Source organism: Vicia villosa, linkage group LG2 (assembly GCF_029867415.1).
Source record: "Vicia villosa cultivar HV-30 ecotype Madison, WI linkage group LG2, Vvil1.0, whole genome shotgun sequence".
NCBI lineage: Eukaryota > Viridiplantae > Streptophyta > Magnoliopsida > Fabales > Fabaceae > Vicia > Vicia villosa.
In genome coordinates this window covers 162,883,635-162,904,917 of record NC_081181.1, presented here as the reverse complement: position 1 = coordinate 162,904,917, position 21,283 = coordinate 162,883,635, and the positions used below count along the sequence as shown (strand labels likewise).

The 21,283-nt window shown below is 33.1% G+C and overlaps 1 protein-coding gene across 1 annotated transcript; it reads left to right on the top strand.

Moving 5' to 3' along the window:
- Positions 1 to 13,024: 13,024 nt before the first annotated feature.
- Positions 13,025 to 16,910, top strand: LOC131647301 (uncharacterized). Its single transcript, XM_058917208.1, has 9 exons — positions 13,025 to 13,412; positions 13,539 to 13,639; positions 13,923 to 14,027; positions 15,214 to 15,318; positions 15,486 to 15,590; positions 15,702 to 15,840; positions 16,064 to 16,179; positions 16,266 to 16,322; positions 16,666 to 16,910. The coding sequence occupies exons 1-9, from the start codon at positions 13,256 to 13,258 to the stop codon at positions 16,747 to 16,749; spliced, it is 969 nt and encodes a 322-aa protein (XP_058773191.1). The 5' UTR covers positions 13,025 to 13,255; the 3' UTR covers positions 16,750 to 16,910.
- The last annotated feature ends 4,373 nt before the right edge of the window (positions 16,911 to 21,283 follow it).

Below are 21,283 nucleotides of genomic sequence, written 5' to 3'. Positions count from 1 at the left end.
GAACTAAAGTGTGATTATTTTCCCCTTTACCGAGCAAACCCGCAACGGCCCGATATCCACAATTGCCGTCGCCTCCAACATCAACGATGTTATCGATATATTTGTGCATAAAAAGTGGCATCTCATAAATGTAGATAATGGGTGATTTTTTGATCGGCGGTGTGCGAGGTGGCTTCGAAATACGGGCTCCTTTGTTACCACTACACTTGGACTTCGGTGTCGGTGAATCCGGGAATGATGCATCAACATGTTCAAAGTAGGAAGGAGATCGTTTTGTTGATGTGTCTTCTTGTGTATTTTTGGACTTTTTCGGTGCACCTTTCGTTTTAACCAGTTGAGATGGCGGTTTCAAATCGGTGGTCTCCGGAAATGCAATTTTTCGCAATTGTTCTTTTATGTGCATTTTCATTGTGTCATCCGCTTTAGCAAACTTCTCCATTATTACTTCCAACTCTTCCAACACGACCTTTTCCTTGACTTTGTCAAGAATGGTGGATTCGACGTAATGACAAAAAGTCTTAATGGAACCACACAAAGACCTAAAGTGATCCAATTTCTCGGTATACACCTCTTCGGAGTATGCATCTAAAATTTCCCTCCATGCCGCCATTATCCTATCAACCACAACACCGGCTTTGATAACTTTACCGTTTTCATCCGGCCTATCTTTTGTCCCAACCGCGGGTTTCAACTTACTTCTCACGTTGCAAGTTATGTGATACCGGCAAAGTAACGCGGTAGATGTCGGGAAGACGGTATCGACCGCATTCATCAAAGCATTGTCCCGGTCGGTGACAATGACGTTTGGCATAACCTTTTGATCAACTAACAAAGACTTGCATATTCCCAAAGCCCATGTAAAGTTTTCTTCTTTTTCACACTCCAAAAAAGCAAACCCGACCGAATAAGTCTTGTCCGTCGAGGTCACACCGACTATCTCTAGAAGAGGAAGCCTATATTTGTTTGTCTTGTACGTCAAATCCATGACTAGAACGGTTGGAAATGTGTTGAATAATTTGATACTTTCGGGATGAGTCCAAAAAATATCACGCACCGTAACTTTGTCCTCGGACGTTCGGAAGCTTGACACATATTTGTTATCGCCTAATAGTTTCAAAAGTTGTTGCATTTCCGACCGAGGGCCTATCTTCAAAACTTTGAGATTGTGTCGTTCATTGTAAACTTGCTTGATATTTGAAACGTTATCCGGTTTTTTCCGTTTCAAATCGGCAAGTATGTTGCGAGGCGCTACTTTAACTATCGATAAATCCGAAATCACAATCTTCTTTTCACGGGACAAACGACACGCCATTAGATGCCCGTGTAACTTGGCATCCAAGGCATGATTATGAACTCCACAAATGACGCTTAAACGCCACAAATTATCAACCCTCCGAGTAGCACGCAACTTAAACGGACACCGCACTTTCTCGATCCCGTGTCTTCGTGTTTTAGCACCCGGTTTGATTGTACATAATTCCCACCCCGTTCGCAATTCAAAACAATGAAAGCTTTCCGCCTACTATTTCCATTGTCGGACCTTAAAATAACAATTCCAAATCCAAGTTTACTAGCTTTGTTCCGAACCCAATCAAGCAATTGTTCACGACTACCGAAGCTCCGATCATTTGTAAATTCTTGTCGTACATCAACCGCATTGATCATAGATTTAACGTTGATAACCGGATCGTTATTAACGTTGACAACTTCCGGAACTACTACGTCATCGTCTTGCACAATGTTGTCCGGATGCACCATACCTAACATATGCAAACATTAGCAAAATTGGCCAAAACTATTTTATTTTAACTGCCAGGGCTTATTTTGGAAGTTCATTTCCGAAATTTGTTAGGTATCATATTTCGGAAATGAACTTCCGAACCATCGCAGGTTTCAGTAGAATTTTGTTGAATCAATGTAGTGAAATAGGGGATGAAATGAGAGATGTTTACCTCAAATTGTAACTTTCTATGCTCCCTTTAACGTGATCAACGGTTTGAAACTTGATTTTAGGACGAAAAATGGATGGAGATTGATTGAGTTTTGGAGAGGGTTTGGAGAAGTTTTGGAGAAAAAATGATGAAATAGTGAAGGAGAAAAAATTGTATATGCAGATATGATTTCAGAAATGAACTTCCGAAATATTCACGGTTTTGAATTTTTTTTGACTTCGGAAATGCATCTCCGAAAACACCACTTTTTTGGTGTTTTCGGAGATGGATTTCCGAAGTAAAAAAAAAAATCTAAAAAAAAAATAACTTCGGAGATGCATCTCCGAAGCAGGGGCAATTGGGGGATTTCGCTGGGGGTGACCCCCATAAGGAGGTGGGTAAAGAAACTTTCTTATTTAATTTATTTTAATGAAGTGTAGAATCAGTTTTTTAGAAAAATTACTTGGGTTTTAACTTATGTCTACACTTTTGCTAATTAGCATATCATGTTTATTTATTTCACCTTTTTTAAGTTTCATTCATTTATGTAGTTTAATTAGAATGACTATATTTAATTGTATAGATTAATCTATTTAATTTAGTTTTTGTTGTGAATTCAATGCCACGAACAAAGTATAAAATAAGGGATGAATAAAGGACAAGGAAGAAGAGGAACACAAGAATTAGTTATAACTGCTATTCTTTTACTTTCTCTTAAAACAAGATTACAAGTTTACAAGAATAACAAATAACCTCTCTCACCCTAAATTAGGATTTGCAGCTTAGCAATGATGAGAGACTAGTATGCTATTTATAATAAAACCTAACATACTAACTAATGGGCTTTTTCCACAAGGCCCATTACACAAGCCAACTTAATAAACAAGCTAACTTAACAAATTAGGGTTTAAACACTAAAACCTAATTTAACATGCTAACAACCCTAACATCTTCGACACAAGCATGTGAACAACCTTCGACTTCATGCTTAATCCTGTCGAACCAAGAAGCTACCCTTCGACCATACTAGAGTTCGATCCAATATCTCACAGTTTTGCTGAGATATTTTGGTTTTACTATGTCATTATAGTATTTACTTAAACAATTCGAATGAAGATACAAAAGAAAATGTTTAGTTATTAGTCCTTTCTAACTAATTTAATTTGTTTATTTAACTTTATAAAAACACCAAAAAATATGTTGTTTAGAATTTTCTATGGTTTATTTAGATTTCTTTTGTTATATTTTTAAATATTTGGTCATATTTTTTCTATCTCTCATATACCATCTCATGTTTCATTACTAACTTCTGTTGTTAATGGTGAGGTACTATCTTGAGCCTTTGGACCGTTGTGGACATTCTCTCATATATCATTTCATGTTTCATTACTAACTTCTGTTGTTGATGGTGAGGTACTATTTTAAATATGTTGATGTAATAGTTTAACTTAGGACTTTTATTTTCCGCACCTCCTATTATGTATCTATCCAAAATCCATGTAATAGCTTAGGACTCTTTATTTTTCACATTTACTTTCCGCACTCTTATAATTGCTATGAACTGTCTAGATGTATGGCTAATAGAATTGTATGGCAAAATCAACTAATTGAACATAGCTCACTAATTCAAGACTAAATATCTAAACATAACACACTCTTTATTATTGTTCACCCACTCACCTTTAGGGTTTCCCCTCTTCGATGCCTTTCGATAAATAATGGTCAAGTCCCTCGAACGTAGGGATGTCTTAGCAAGGTTGCCTCCGATTAACGTCATCATAGTCCCTTTGAGTTGCCTGCGATAAAATGATGACTGTCCCTTCGAATGCTAAGACGTCTTTACATGTTTCCTTCTATGACCATCCGATGACCCTTGGATTGTCCCGAACACGTCCAATAGATAAGACTACCTAACCACAAATGGTAGGGTTAGTCTTATCCCTTAAATGAATATCGAAAGTATAGGAAAGACCAAACATAGGGTAAGTAGCCTTCAGTTTGCTTGCTCAACATAAAAATGCTTTTCACACCTTGTTTTTCAACATTGTCTTTCCAGACATCTTTAAATCAAAACGTTTCTCAAAACACACACACACACACACACACACTTGTTTTTTCAAGCTTTTCAAACAAAATAAAACGAGCTAAGCAAACTAAGAGCTCGTAGATAACTACGGATGAAAAGGGTGTTAGCACCTTCCCTTTTCATAACTTATCCCCCGAACTCTTTTTCTATAAAGGTCTTTCCTGTACTTTTATACCTTTCCTAAATTGGACAAAATAAAAGTCGGTGGCGACTCTTGCTCACCGCAACATTGTTTACGAAATAAAAAATCAGTTCTCCCACCGTGTTACAGTTCTTTTATATTTGCAAGACTTACACAATAAATACCTTTTGCTGCTATTATATGTTTTAGCCAAACATAGATGCCAATCAGACAATAATACAGAATAGAGCATCAACACTTTCGTTGAGTGTGTAGATATTATGCTATAAGCCTTATACGACAGTAACAGAAAGAAATTTAGACAAACGTCAAGGAATTAAACAGAAATATCAGATACATGTAGTCTCATTACAACAAGAAGATCACATGAGCAAATGATCAGAAGTTCTGATCATAAAGCAAGAATTCAACAATTAGTGACAATAGATCATAATTCATCATAGAAACAAAAATCTTGACGTTACAAATAAGATTAAGCTTCCTCAGAAGTACAAGCGACATCAACGAACACAACACCAGAAGTCTTAACTCTGTATTTAGAAGCTTCGAAGAACAACATAAATTGCTTCGATTAAATCACAAGCAAGAAATCACGTTACTCAATGTAAAGACAAAATTATGACATCTATTGTTGTCTACATTTTGATAAAATGTAGGGAAACACACTACCAAGAGAAATTGTCTTGATAGAAGACAAACAAGGAAGACACGCTACCAAAAGATAAGATTCGCCTTGGAAATACGTGTGTCAACATTCAGTCTACTGCAAGCATTAAATGCTATCTTTAAAACAGACTTCAACGGTTATGCTCCAACGGTAATAAAACTAACCTATAAAAAGAGTAAAGATCGAAACTGAAGTGCATGTCAAAAAGTGACGGTTCAAGAGTGTATGAGAGCAGGCGTGCAAGCACAAACAATATAAGAAAAATCCGCTGCATCAATTAGAGGCAACATACACGAATTGTATGATGAGAAAACAAGAATGTTGAAATATACAAAATTAGCCTATGAGAAGAAAATCTTAAGTGATAAATATAAAAGTCTGCAAGTTATGCAGTATCCTTCATTGGAGTAATGAGAAGTTGAAACACACTTAAGAAAGATCCACAAATACATGATGAGTCAAATAATTTTCATACTGAATGACAAAGAAACTGGATACACTGAGTTGCTGCTCGATAGTGTTTCATGTTCACTTAAGTTCATCAATGTGTTGTATAACACCCTTATAACACCGCGGAAATCAAATAAGTTTATTCAGAGTACATGAAAATAAGGGTGCCACAATTCAAAATAAATTAAAACATCATTCAGCCATGTCATGCATTCACTGAGGAAATCATCATCAAATAAACATTTCATGTCAACACAGCGGAAATTAAATCATACGGGCTAAGTTTAACATCTTTAAAAGTAATCCTTCAAAACATCAAAACACAGCCAGAGTTATAAACCATAAACTCTAAAACATCGCGTCCCCAGTGTTACAAATATCAGAGCATGACACCTGACGCTAACTAAATAACTGACACATGAGCTAATCCTCACTGGGTCGAACAACCGTTATCCTCAATCTGAAAATGACAACATATAAGGGTGAGTCTCATCATAATTAACAAATTTTATAAGGTTATAAAGCAATAACACATCATAGTTGCATCATTCACCCAATTGTTTCATAAACAGACATTCGGACAAGTTTCATCATCACAAACAATCAACCAACACATCATCAATATTTATAACACTGGAATACATCCAATCATGTTATAAAATTATGCATATGTATGAACTGACACTATGCATATGGTACCAACATCATCAAATGGGAATAACCCATGACCGATCCAACATCATCAAGATACGGCCCTGCCAGCACAGATTCCACACACTGGGAATCATGCCCTTCACTGATCCAACACATCATCATGGATACAACATCAATAATGAATATGAATGAATTCAAACATACATGAACATACTTATACCATCGTCAAGTCTATGAGTAACATCATCAAAATACTCATTTCATCATAATCATCATCATCATCAAAGCATGTTTATATATATATATATATATGCATCATTCAATCATAATCACATCATTAATCATCACATAGATTATCTCACAAGGTTCGTTTAGCTCGAAACGACACACAAAACGGACCAACGGTTCAAAAGTTGTGAGTTTTACAAAATACTTCATTTTTCAAAAACCATCAGTGATAATCGGTTACCCAAAGGCCAGTAACTGGTTACCCTGTTTTACGAAACTCATTTCCCTATTTTTTGTATGGGTAATCGGTTACCCCTCTTTCAGTAACCAATTACCGACTCCCAGCCAACAATCTTTGCCATTTTACACTGCAGTAATCGGTTACCCTACCCTCAGTAACCAGTTACTGCGTACCTGCAACTCCAAATATGCAGAATTACAGCATTCTAAGCATTCCAATCTCACTCAAATCATTCCAGAACGATTTTAAGGAAATAGAACACACATACAACACACAATACACATCATAATACATCAATTAAGCATCAATTGAAGTCATAACAACACAAACATCATAGATTCCAACCAAATGATCAATTATCATTCAATTGATCCAAATCCCTAAATCTATCATATGACTCAATCGATACAAATTCTATGCCTATTCTGTACTATCAACTCCTAACCCGATAATAGATGTTAACAAAATAAGTCCCCCTTACCTTAGCCAAATTCTTGAATTGGTCTTCTCCTCTTTGGTTCTCCTTCACGTTCTTCAGCTCTCCCTCTTTCAGCTTCTCTTTTTCACGTTCTCACTTCCTTTCTATTGTTTCCCTTATTTTATGAAAAACATAAAATTATAAATGAGCTCCTTCACAATTACACCCCCACATTACTAATTCCACCATATGGCCCAACAACTTAACATTTTATATTTTTCCACATAATTCGATAAAAATGCTAATTTCCAATAATTAATTTAAAACTTAATTAAATTAATTAAATAAGAATTTTCGGGATGTTACATGTTGCCAAGCCGTAACAACCTTCATGATCGATATTCAAGAAGAAGATGAAGATCAATGCACCAGAAGCAATCAACAGAAGAGCTACTGCTCTAAATCTGCTTGTCAAATGAAGAAGAGAAGATCTCATCCAGAAGACAAATCCAAGAAGAATGCAAGATACCTTAATTCTTGTGATTATCTGTAAAACACAAGAGTTGTTGCTCGTATTGTGTTATTCCTTAGGAATCTTCTGATAAAGTGTTTAGGCTCCAGAAGTGACTTCTAGTCAGTGAGTCATAAACAAATAGGAAATAAATATAGGAGAAAATCTGACTGACAAGAAGCAAAATGTAATCTCTGTAAAGACAATTCTTGTAAGAATTGGTGTTCCTCGAGTATCCTTTTGATTAGGATATTTGAGATGTCCAAGCAGTCCTGTTAGGCTCTTAGAGGGTTCTAGGTCAATAAACGTTATATCTCGTTGAGATCACTGAATGGTTTATTGTGTAGGGTTAGTCACAAGCAGTTGGCTTGTGTAGGGTTAGTCACGAGCAGTTGGCTTGTGCAAGTGTTGCTAGGTTGATGAACGTTATATCTTGCTGAGATCACCGAACGATTCATCATCTAGGGTTAGTCATTCGTGGGTAGCTTGTGCAGGAAGTCAGTTACGATAGTTGATTGTGCAGTTGTAATCAGTTTGGTTATAGTGGATTAAGTCCTCGATTGAGAGAGGCAAAATACCTGAGGAGGGTGGACTGGAGGTAGCCTTATTGAGAAGATGAACCAGGATACAAATAAATGTGTCTTTTATCTTCTGCATCTTTCATTTAACTCGGAACATTCACACTAATTATCTTCAGAACTGTCCTTGATGTAGTCAGAAGTACTGATGGAGTTAAGAAGTTAAATTGAATATGAATCTCATTGGTTATGTCGTGTTATCTCTAACATGCTTCCGCAACAATTATCAAAGCATATCCAAAAGATGAGATACATGAAGAAAGAAAAAAAAACTTATTGAAAGGGAAATAAATTTTAAAGAACACAATTCAAACCTCCCCTTTCTTGTGTTTTTCTCCACCTCCAGCATTGGTCTAGTCTGGATGACTAGACGTATTTTTTCATATGAGGGCGGTTTGTAGAGATAAGATTTTGGATGGATCTGGTAAAACTTCTTTGTCTTTTGAAGATGTTGTACCTGCTTAATAGAGGGGGTATTTTTTCTGCAATTTGAGAATCTTATGGAACATGAGAGTATTCCATAAGATTTTCTATTTTATAAGAATTATTCTTTTTATAGAGTTTAGGAAGCGATAAATAAGAAGTAGTAGTAATAGGTTGAGTGTTTGGTTCAGGTGTTTCCATGTTTAAGTGATTTTCTCCCTTATTCACTCTCTTTATTATATTCATACTATATGCACCTCTTCTTTTTGTACAGGATTTGATACCACACTGTTCGGGAGCCTTACATATCATGAAACCCAGCCTTAACTGTATCATCGTCAAATAGCCAACCAAGGTATAGATATCATGCTCTGACTTCCCCATTGCACAAAAGGCGTATGAAGGCACAAGATGTGACATCTTGCTGAGTATACAAAAATAAAAAACAACTTATTTTCCCATCTCATCATTCTTTTGAAAACAAACCTTTTAGCCTAAAAACACAAATATTTCAAAAGGTTCTTGTGGAGTACCACATATGTGAAGGGTGCTAATACTTTCTCCTTGCATAACCATCCCCCGTACCTAGATCTTTCTTTTTGTCGAGTTTTATCGATATTCTCCCTTTCTTTCTTTTAGGAACAATAAAGTTCGGTGGCGACTCTTGCTTTTTTGTGAGTCAAGTTAATTGATAGCTTGATCTCCAATTTTCCCTCCACGATACCCCCTTTTGAAGCTTAAACATCATACACCAACATAGTTCCCTCTTTGAAACAACCACAAAAACAAAAACAATTATGCATATTTACCTTTATAATAACATGAAAACATGTCTAACGTATTCATACGATTTCATCTCCATTCATCATACATAATTAAATTCCTAAACCATCACCATAAGATAGTGCTTCGCGTTAGCTTTCTATCGCTTCAAACGACGCGTCAGTTGGACCTACGGAACTAAAGTTACGACATAATTCATCGGGTAATAAAACACCGTTCAGTTTAGAAAATTTTCAAAATTAAGCCAGCATCAATTGATAGACATAGGGTTTTATTCGATCGACATCCAGTCTATTTGCACATTGTTTTTCAAAATTTTACTTCAGGACTTCATTCAATCGATTAATTCAAAATATCTATCGATTAACATAGTTATTTTTTTAACTTTTCACACGCATGTAATCGATTGACATAGTTCAATTTTTTAAAATAAATACAGTTTTCACAATATCGTTTGTCTTCCTCCTTGCCTTTCTCACATACTCCATTCCAACCTTCATTATAACATTCAAAACATACAATTGCTCATTCTATAATGATTAAACATATAAATTATTCACTAATTATCACAAATCTATTAATTCATCATGAATTATTCAATTATGTTCCTACCCTAAAACACCCAATTCCACATTAAATTCATCATTGAATCAATTTGCTCGTAGAACAAATAACACCATAACATCACAAGACAATTTCACATCAATCCATGTCATAAAAACATAATTGTACTCATCATCCATGGAATTATCATCAATCAAATAGATAAATAAAACTCTATTGGAGGTTAAGGACTTCTCATTCTACCTTTTATGCAATATACCCATTTAAGAAGAAACTTCTCGCCCTTTACTTGGTTCTCTAGCAGCAATTGATAAAATTTTGGTTTTGATACTCTTCTTCCTCCCCAAGTTCTAAGTCTCTTTTTTCTTCTTAATCTCTTGTCTCTATTTTCTCCAACTCTTGTTTCTACGTTATGTTCAACAAACTCTCTAAACTTAGATTACCTCTTAATTTATATTATTAGGGTATTTTAGTTAAAATAATAATTCTCTCTCCCCACTTACAATTATTCTTACTCCTCACTCCCTTTAATTCTTTTAATTCTCAAATTAAGTCCAAACTCTCTATTTTCTCGTTTTAATTAAATAAATCAAATAAATTATTATTTTTTAATTATTAAATGATTTTAAGTAATTCTAAATTATTCTAATCAACTTATTCTCTCAACACCTCTATCTCAAAGTCACACACCCTCATACCCCATAATTATTTAATTATTACACACAATAATCAAATAAAATATATAAATTCATCAATAGTTTAAATAAGAATGATTAATTTTGAAAAAAATAAGTAATGAGTATACTAATGAAAACATAAGGATAAACAGACCACACGTTTAAGTTTAATATTTTAGTTGTTTAATTATAGAATAACGAAAACATTACTTTTAACTTACAACATTTTAAACAAAACTTAAACAGATTTATAATACCCTGTTTATCTAATTAATTAGTACCTAATTATAACTCTTTTATCTCTGTTTCTAGTTCTACTTCTCTGCTTCTTCATTGAAAATACTTAACTCAATCAAGGCGTTTTGCCACTCCCTACTCCTACTCCTACTACACCCTCCTCCTCTTTTCATAAATTAGCTTGTTCTGATAGTTTATGACATTAAAAAATTCATGTTTATTTCATAGTTTATCATCTTGGATTTATAAGGCTTTTCATTGAAAATACTCGACTCAATTAGGGCGTTTTGCCACCCCCTACTCCTATTTCTACTCCACCCTCCTCCTCTTTTCACAAATTAGTTTGTTCTCATAGTTTATGACATTGAAATATTCATATCTATTTCATAGTTTATCATTTTGGATTTATAAGGCTATTCGTTAATGGAATAAAGAAGTCAAAATTATGATTGTTGTTGCAAAAATTATATTTGAATATGTTATGTTGGAAGTTGATTTGAAACTTCTTTTGTAACTAATTCCAACTTTGGTGATATTTGTGAAAACATGATAATTCAAATTTACAATATAGAATGGAGATATCTGAGATGTAGATTGTACAAAAATTATACGAAATGGTCCATAAATATATTATATAGATATTTATTTACTTAGACTAAATATCAAAACGAACTTGTTTCTTTACCGATCTATATTTTTAGCAATGACAAATTTGTTTTTTTAAAACTAATTTCAATTTATTTAATACATGTGAAAACATAAATAACAAAATTAAAATATTTGAGATTAATGAAAATTGTAAAAGGAGAGAGTAAAAAAGAAATGTAAAATATTAAAAAAGAACCTTGCAAAATAAAAAGAAATAAAAATGGAAAGAAAATAAGAAAAATAGTATTATTTTTGTGTTTATCATTTAAATTGATTTTAAAAATATTATTATTTTAAAAAATTAATATTATTTAAATAAAATTATATTTTTGCACAACAATCCGCTTTTTATATTTTAAAATTCATATTACAAAAATTATTCCAATGACCAATGAATTTCTTAATTTCGATAAAGACAGTTTATTATTGTTTGAATTACTAAATAAAAAAATTATAGTTTAAATTTATTCAAAGATATTTATCAATATTTTGAATTTTTAAAATTAATAATGAAATAAAAAATAATTCAATTTTTTAAAAAACAGAAATTTAATTTATTACTTTTTTTTATCATGTTTTTTAAATCTCTATTTATATTTTTAATTTTTTATAAGTTATAAATTAGAAAGTAAAGAAGGCAAATTAATATCTTTTTAAAAAGAAGAAGTAAAATAGTAAATTTATCAAATTAGGCCTCTTCCCTTTATAAACCTAAATTAATAATTTTTGTCTTTTCTTTTATTTTTTTAACTCTCAAATATGACAAGGAGTTTCTCTCCTTCCTCTTCCCTTTCCTTTCTCTCCCCTCCTATGCCATCCCTTGCCTCCATTCTAAACTCTCAACAAATCATAAAGCTATCAAATAAGTAATTACTAAGAACTCAACAAATAAAATTTTATGTCTCTTCTTAAATATTTGCTTCAAATATGAAAATTGCATGTAGCATAAAGTATTACTCCATAAAATATAAAGGATGAAACATATCAAATCACGAATAATTAATAAAAGAGAACACCACATTTATTTGACTTAATCATATAATTTGCAATTGCATGAACAACAATAATCATGCTAAACACTGGCATGTGGAAATTTGGTAGAAAACTTCAACAATATAACATGCGGCTTTTCTTTAGTAACAGTAGTGGAAGGAAAATTAGAATGATTAACCGAATCACGAATCAGAAAAAGCATGAATTTTCAAACAAAGCGCGCGATGTAATTTATTAACGTTTTTTTTCTTTTCAAATGATGATAAATTTATTGAGAAAAAGGATAATTCAATGAGAGTAACCGGATACTTTGGCCCATAACTAGTTACCAAATGTTCCGGACTTCCGGTTGTTAGAGAGTGAGTTTTGCATTATTGATTATTCTGGATGTACATGAGCTGATTTGAGTTTGGATTTGTCAAATCTAATATTCAATTTATATAAGACACTCTAATTATAGTGAGATAAAATAACCACATATTACACCGATGGATTAGACAAACCTAATAATTTTTATGTTGGGCTAAATTGGATACTAAATTTGGATGTCTTGTAGAAACAATATTTAGTCAGTGTCATGATCTCTCGGTAGGAACTCTAGATTACAAGAGTCCATTCTCTTGGAACCAGTAAGCATTAAGAAACAATAAATTGAATAATAAATTGCCTAGTTAATTTTTCTTTTTGATTAATATTAAATTACTAAATGAGTCATCATTTTTTTCCATACAAATTCCTAACATTTTTATCTTCTTAAAGAATTAAAAAATTTATTTTTACTCAAAAAAAGTGAAAATAATATCTCTTGTCTTCGTTCAGCTTATGTTGTCAGTGCAGCCTTTGGCGGTCGTTTTATCCTTAACTCAACACAACTGCTTTCTCACGACGGTCGTGTTCCTCCTCAACGTTTGCTCATATTTTCTCTCTCACCTTCTTCCACAACCTTCAACAATCTCAATTTCTTCTTTCAATTCCAACCAAATTTCACACTCACAACTCACACTCATCAAATTCAAACAAAAAAATGTCTCTTTTCTCCCCTCCAACACATTCACCACTTCTTCTAAACACCCAAACCAATCTTTCTCCATCTTCTTCTCCTTCTTCACCTTCTTATCTTCTTCCCCTTCTTACTTTCTCATCCAAACGCTCTTCTTCACTAACCCTCTTCGCTTCTTCAAGTAAGTTCACCATTGCTATTTTTTTCCCTTCATATAATTAGATTTTGAAGGAAAAAAAATCATTTTTTTAATCTGTTTTTGTGTTTTACAATGATGGGTATTTTGTGTTTCTTCTATTGTTTGCAGAATCAGAAAATGGGTTGGCGAAGGAAGATAAAAAAATCTTACTTGAACGGTATGGTTATGATGTTGATGCTGATGAGTACTTTTCTCAATCGTCTCCAAAGGTTTTTTTCATTTTTTTATGCTTGTAAATTTCAATTTCATATGTCAATTAAACCTTTTGTGAGCTCTGTTTGAATTGGATTACTGTTAACCTTTGTAATTTGAATTAGTTTTTGTTGTTGATTTACAATTAAGTGCTTACTAGATTGAAGTTGAGATATGAGTTTATTTGAGATACAATAGCTAGATTTCATTTATACAAGAATATGCTATTTTTTAAATGCCTGTGAAAACTGTCTCTAATTCTTTTGTTTTATGAACTTTGCTGTGAATGCAACTGATTAGTCCAAGAGGAAAAAGGATCACCAGAAGACAAAAGGAGGAGGGAAGCAAGTGCAGGATCCACCTGAGGAACCTAAGCCTCCTCGTACTACACATAAATTGCTTCAGGTAATCTCATTTTTGGGATTTAGAAGTGCTAATTGATGAGGAAAATAAGGATTGTGTGAGTGTGTTTATGGATAAATTGCTGTGAGGTTGTTTAAACTTTGGTCTGAAAATGTTGTGAAAAAGTGGTGCATTCCAAGTGAAGCGTGCCTTACTCTTTCGAGAAGTTCTTTTTAATTAATTTTTGTAGAAAAGCTTAATCGCCTTTCTTGGTCCTTGACTTCCAAATATTCATTTTAATCAAGTGGTTGGGCTTAGAGGTTAACGAGCGTTAGTATAGGCCAATCGACCAGGAGTATGATAGTGTGAAGCCTGGCTAAAACAATCCCTGGCCTGTTGGCCAAGCTATTTTACACCTTTCTGTTGAATTCTGAATTACTAGGGTCTGTTTCTTCTGAAAATCAGAGGGTTTAAGACGACAGCGAAATTGCCAATATATCTATCTATAAGCTTAAGATGAGAGACATATTTAGAGTTTTGTTCTGTTTCCATTATAAGTTCAAAACACTCTCGCTTGTTTATGAGCTTCATATTTTGCTTGCCTTCTTGATTTTCAAAATGAAACAAAGTAGTTTTTGAGGTTGACGAGTAAGAATATTTGATCATTTACTAGATGGAGATGAAAGAGATGGAGCTGAATCAGTTGATGAATTTGTGGATTCGCTCTGACTTGTTTTTTTCATTCTTGTCTCACTTGTGAACTTTGGCTATATTTGAATTGAAGGAATGAAGTGAAATGAAATGAATGACATTAGTGTTGCCAGTTTGTTTTTCTCCGTCACACTATCTAATTTTTCGCTGCGCTCATCTTTGTTCCTCAACCACTTTTTGACGGGCTTTAGTGTTGCCCTCACTATTATCCACATGGCTTTTCATGACTATGATTATCTTGCTGCCGGCATCTTCCTCAATTGGTTCAATTAATTAGGAAAAGATGGTTACTAAGTTTTCAAATGTTGGTGTATTAGTTGTTACGTTAGAATTTTCTCTTGCGCTGGTTTGAAATCCCAATCCTTGAACTCCTTCAATTCTCTTTTAACCCTTAGCTCAAACTGGACTGAATCAAGGCTTTATAACCTTCAAGGGGTGACCATATTGATATACTCCCTTTGAATTTTATACAAATTCATTATCGCAAACGATGAATTGATGAATTTATACCTGACATTTATTTCATATGACTACATAGGTTGTTGGAGGAACAGCTCGAAGAACGAAGCTACTCTCACCAAACAGCATGGATGTACGCCCCATGATGGAGGTCGTGAAAGGTGCAGCCTTTGGTATATTACAGGTACAAGTCGCAAGTGTTATATCTTACATTAGTTTACAGTACAAGTGCTCATCATATAAATGTTTATGTATAAGCTATTTCTATAATGGCAAATAAAATAAAATCAAATTGTTTCAATATAAGTTATGAGCTGTTTTTACAAGTAATTTTTTTTTCATAATGTAAAGGCGGCTTGTGGCTCTCCTGCATCCTTGAGACCTGGACGCTGGTTAGACTTGTATAGCGGTACTGGTTCTGTTGGAATTGAAGCACTTAGCCGAGGATGTTCCGAGGTATTAATGTTTTCAATAATCAGTTTGCATTCACAATCCCATGATTATCATTTCTCATATTATCTGCGCTCTCTCCTGCTTATGTGATTTTAACAAAAGCAAATATTTTAGGTGCATTTTGTTGAGATGGACCCTTGGGTTGTATCAGATGTTTTACGTCCAAACTTAAAGGTGACCGGATTCCTTGATGATTCAGTCATTCACACCGTCCGCGTGGAGAAATTCTTCGAACGCGCAGAGCAATTTGTAGGCATGTGCATCTTTTTCCTTTTACCTTCATTTTATGTAGTATTTTGACAGTCTTGCTCAAGGAAATGCAATAAATATTTCAAAGTTCTAAGCAATGTTTTTAAAAACTGAATTGGACAGTTGCACCAGTTAAACCTTGAATCATCATTGTCTACGATTCGGTTATTTGAGTGGTTCGATTGCGGTTTCGTCAAGTTTGAGCTGTTTGAATTGTTCACATGCAGGAAACAAGGGCACATTTGATTACATTAGTGTCACTCCTCCATACGTACAAGTTGACTATGCGGTGCTAATGGGACTGATTTCGGAATCACCCTTTCTTGGAGAAGACACTTTTATCGTATGCAGTATTTTCATACTTTTTTATTCTTGGTCTAAATAATCTTCTGGTTACTAAGTTTAAATTGAACTCATGTTTTTATCTAGGTAGTCGAGTATCCTTTGAAAACCGACATGCTGGAGTCTTGTGGACATCTTGTTAAGGTAATTCGAGTAATTAACCCTACCATGTTCATAACTGTGTTCATAATTAACCCAACCATCAATTTTTTCTTGATATTTCCGATGTTTTAAATATTGAACTAGTGAGACTACTAGTTCATGGTTCAACTGCTTTAAACCATTCGCACTAGGACGAAACCACAATCGAACTACTCGAGTAACTGAATTGTGGACATTATTAGTTTGCGGTTCAATTGGTTGAACATTCAGTTCGGTTTTTAAAACATTGAAAGTTCCTTAGACCTACTTTTATAGACTTGATATACTCTAGTTTGATGATATTTCTGCGAGTGTGAGATATGTATGTGATTGTTTGGAACTGCAGATAACCGATAGGCGGTTCGGCCGGACCCTCTTGGCGATTTATGGACCAACATGGGCTCAAAAGAAGAGGAAATCACAAGGTTGATAAGCTTGATGTGTGAATGTTTAAAACAGTTATGAGGACTTGTGTTTGGATTAAAGAAAAATGGAGGAATACAATTTTTAAAGGACAATGAGAGTGGGAAAAGAAACTCAAGAAATATTAGACATAATTTTTGGAAATTTCTCAATTCATCTTTCTATATATTTAAATTTGCTAAAATACAATATTGGAAGGAACCTTCTGTCTCTGCATTTTTAAAGGGTAAATTAAGAAACTCTCTTAACCTTACTATTATAGACTAACTATTAAGCAATATATTAATTAAAGAAGGTGCTTGCATCTATTTTTAGTTGAAAAAACTATTTAAAAATTCTTAAATAGTTCAAAAACCTTAAATATATTATTTTCTATGTTTTATCTATAATGTAATTTTTTTTTTTTTTGAAATAAAAGATAATATATATTCCTAAAAACAGATAGTGTAAAATTTCCTTCGGTTTCTTCTTTAATCAAGTGCATGAAGCTACCTTAAAATTGGAAAATTCTCAAGGTTTTCATCTTGACACCATTTCCATCTTTGACACTTTATTTGGGTATAAGAGCCCTTATAGTTTTGTCATGCTACTCTTTTCATTTCTATCTCCATATTAATGGGGAATTCCTTATCTAATATGGGGAATTCCTTATCGCATTCAATGGATTGTTTCTCCACCTTATAAAAAAAAACAATAAATTTGGAGATGTATTTTTGAGCGCATGCCAATTACATTAGTAGTGTTTGAATCACGACTGGTTTTATTTTGAAGATGTATTTTCGTATTCTTAACAGAAGTGTATGTCTAGAACCAACTGAACTCGAAACCTAAAATACTACAACAAAACAAATGCAGAAACGAAGATAAATCAACATTGATAATTGCTATGACATACATAAAAAATAAAACGTTGCATAACTAATTGCTAACATAAATCGAACAGTACATTACAACATTAAGTATGTTTCAACATCTTTACAATATCTTTGATCGATTTGGCAATCGTTGCATCAACTCGATCAGACCGCTTTCTTCGTAACCGTTATATGTATTGCACATAACCCTTAAATCTGTATTTTTCTTCAACTCAAAGTTGTTGAATTGAATCTTCCCTTCATTGTCAATCGATGGTGAATGGTACTCGAGCTTTACAATTTTTTCGATTGTCTGAGCATTGTAGGAGCATCTCCAACATGTATTTCAGATCTTCAAAAGGGGTGTACTCTGTAAACTTAAATTTAATGGGGGATTTGCGTCGTTGAAGTAGACAAATGTGATTTTCCAATCTACGTTCATTATGGTGTGGTGTGTTTTTGTGAACAAAATGAGATGAGAAACCCATATTTATACAATGTTTAGGCCAATATGGACTTTAAAATTCTATCTTGTACAAGGAACATTTCAAATATGCATTTTCGTATACACCCTATTATGTTGCGTGAAACTTGTGAAATTAGGGTGAGTTCGGAAATGCATTTTCAGAGTATTCACTGAACTTATTTTTTTAAAACAGTACGAATAAATCGGAAAATGCATTTTTGGAACTAGTTGCACTGTTCATACCACACCAATTTAAAAAACAGAGCCTGTTTTAGAATAGAAAATGGAGGAATATTTTCGAAACTAAAACATATTTTGAAATCTTTGAAAATGTATATATTTGACATCATTAATGTTAAGACAATATTACATACAAAAGATGTCCAACCACATAAATACATAGTTGAATTGAAACTAAAATGAATTGAAACATGTATCACCGTCTAAATCTATATCTATGGGTGGTTCTGCTTTTGACTTTTGTTCATTTGTTAATCTTTCAATCTCGCTCAATCTGGTGAATTCTTGCATCCTATCTAAAAAATAATCCAACCAAGTTTCAGTTTCCCTTGTTGAATGAGCTGTACACTCTAGTGATGTCAATGGTATAGAGAATATCGATTTCAAATAAACTTGAGCAAAGTGCCACATTTTTAAAAGTCATCCAATACACATAATACAATCCTTTGGATTTTAAGGTGGGACAATGCGTAATGGCAAAAATGTTTATGAGACACCATATCTTGTTAGATCAATACACACTATTTCATACGCATTTTCTATAAGATGACTTATTTTAAAGAAGCACATGCATTTTTTCTCCGACGCTGGTCCCTCCGACGCTGATCCACTAATGCAAGGAACAAGAGATTCACGAATTGCATCAAAATTTTCTTTTTTCTCATATAGCCGTGTGTATGATTCTTTACGATCCTTCAAATTTTTGATAATTTATTAGTGAACAAATGAATATCTTCCTCTCTTTTACCGAGCAAAGTAGAAACAACTTGAAATCCGCAATTACCGTCACCATCAACACTGACGACCCGTTCAATGTGTTTATGCATAAAAACCAACATCTCGTCGATGAATTGAGTTTTAGGTAAATGCGATGAATGAGGTGGTTTGCTAATACGAGCTCATTTGAAAACACTTTTTTTGAGGTTTTGAAGTCGAAGAATCTGGAAACAATTTGTCAACATGTTCAAAATACAAAAGAGACCGCATCGTTGAATTGTCACTCAGTGTTGGTTTGACCTTATTAGGAGCACATTTTGTTTTTATTGATTGAGATAGTGGTTTCATATTATTGGTTTTTGGATAAATCATCTTCCTCATTTGCTCTTTGATGTGGAGTTTCATATTATCATTGGCTTTTAAAAATATCTCTTGTATCACTTCCCATTCGGTCAAGATAGACGACTTCATTGTTCCGTGAATCGAGAGATGAATGTTCAAATACGGAAAATGCGGGAATTAGATGTCGACTTCCATAGACCACTTCATTGTTCTGCGAGGAAACCACAATTGGTCGATGAATGATAGATGTGAATCACAACGATGGATTGAGCTTCTTGTACAATGGAAGAGAGACTAACCTATAAGGTTAGCGTTCCAACACCCAAGTCAATATGAGAGTAAGATGAGGTGAATGAGATTTAGTTTGAATTACTAGATAAATGATGCGCTTTCTCTCTTATATAGTAGGACAGTTATAACAACTTGCTGACTACAGGCGTGGGAGCAGATATCCGTCTGATTGATCTTTGATTGAGATTACTCGCATTCTTGACCTGAATAGCACATTTGTTTGCATTTGATGTATCATTCTACTCTCTAGGTTGTAATTATTGGATCCTCTAATCGACACAAGACAATAATCTATCATATAAGAAAATTCAATGCTCTTGAAGTTCCTATTTTGCCCTTATGTTCTACTACACTGCCACGTGGATGGCTTCATAGAACTTCAACCTTCTTTTTTTGCTTTTTAACCACCAGCTCATATTATTTAATGTTTATTATTTTTTCTACTTAATAAACAAAATAAAAAATGTTTCTAATATCTTATTCTTTTCTTTCTCTGTTTCACTTTCTCATTTCTTTCTCTTTCTACTTTCTCTTCCCTCTTCTGTTTTCATAGCAATGTCTTCTTTCTCTTTAGCTTTTGATTTATGAACTCATGTGTTTATTTCAGATCTTGCATAAGCACAACTCGAATGCAAAGAAAATGTTCAAGATCTCTTATGGTGTGTGCAATAAAAGGTGCAGATGAACTAATCGAAGAACAACTATATCTTTAAATCGAAAGCTATTCATAAATCTTTTTCAGATTCGAGTATTTTGGGATATGAGTTGTTTAAATAGATTCTTTCTTGCAGATCCTTTCACTTTTTGTATTTTCTACCACCTATGTTGTGTAAAATTACTATGAAGGTTGAAGGATGTAAAGGTTAGAGCTCGAATTTGTCTCACATGTTTCAGATCTACAAGGTTAGAGTTTGAATGTGTCGTACATGTTTCAGATCTACAAGGTTAGTGTTTCAATCTGTTGTGCATGTTTTAGTTTGACGGGTTTAGATCTCGAATCCGCCTTGTATGTTTCAGATCTATAAGGTAAGAGTTTTTTTTTGGTTGATTTCGTTAATGTATTTTTTTCTTTATAATTTTTTATTTAACTTTTATTTACATTTTTATTGTTTTTTATCTATGTTTTATTCAAGATTTTATACATTTTATTTTGTATTTTTTTTAGATTCTCTAATCTTTCACATCTTCATGCTCTAAATGGAAGGTTTATAATTTGTTTTTATTTTTATTTTTCTTCTTCCTTACTTTTTTGTTTCTAACATTTTATCTTATATTTTTTCTTTTTTATTTCATATTTCAGTTGTTGCTTTAGAGATCGTTTATGTTTAACATGATTAAAGCTGATATATTTGATGAGTTTATTTGTAAATATTTGATTTTAAATAATTTTATTTAGCTTAAAGTAAATTTTAAATATAATTAGAATCAAATTAATGTTATTCTAATGTGTCATTAATATATCTCATTTAACTCTCTTTAGTTTCTATTTATTTCATAATTTATTCTAATTTTTATTTATTTATAATTTTTAGATTGGTGAAATTATCAAAGGGAGACCATTATTACTTAAATTGATTCTAATCAGTATTTAATTTTTCTAAAAGTGAAATAAGTTAGAAAAAAATGGATAT

Bases quoted from the DNA above. Each gene is read 5' to 3' on its own strand.
- LOC131647301 (XM_058917208.1), top strand. From the start codon at position 13,256: ATGTCTCTTTTCTCCCCTCCAACACATTCACCACTTCTTCTAAACACC. The intron at 13,413-13,538 runs GTAAGTTCACCA...TATTGTTTGCAG, and splicing joins AACCCTCTTCGCTTCTTCAA to AATCAGAAAATGGGTTGGCG. The intron at 15,841-16,063 runs GCATGTGCATCT...GTTCACATGCAG, and splicing joins ACGCGCAGAGCAATTTGTAG to GAAACAAGGGCACATTTGAT.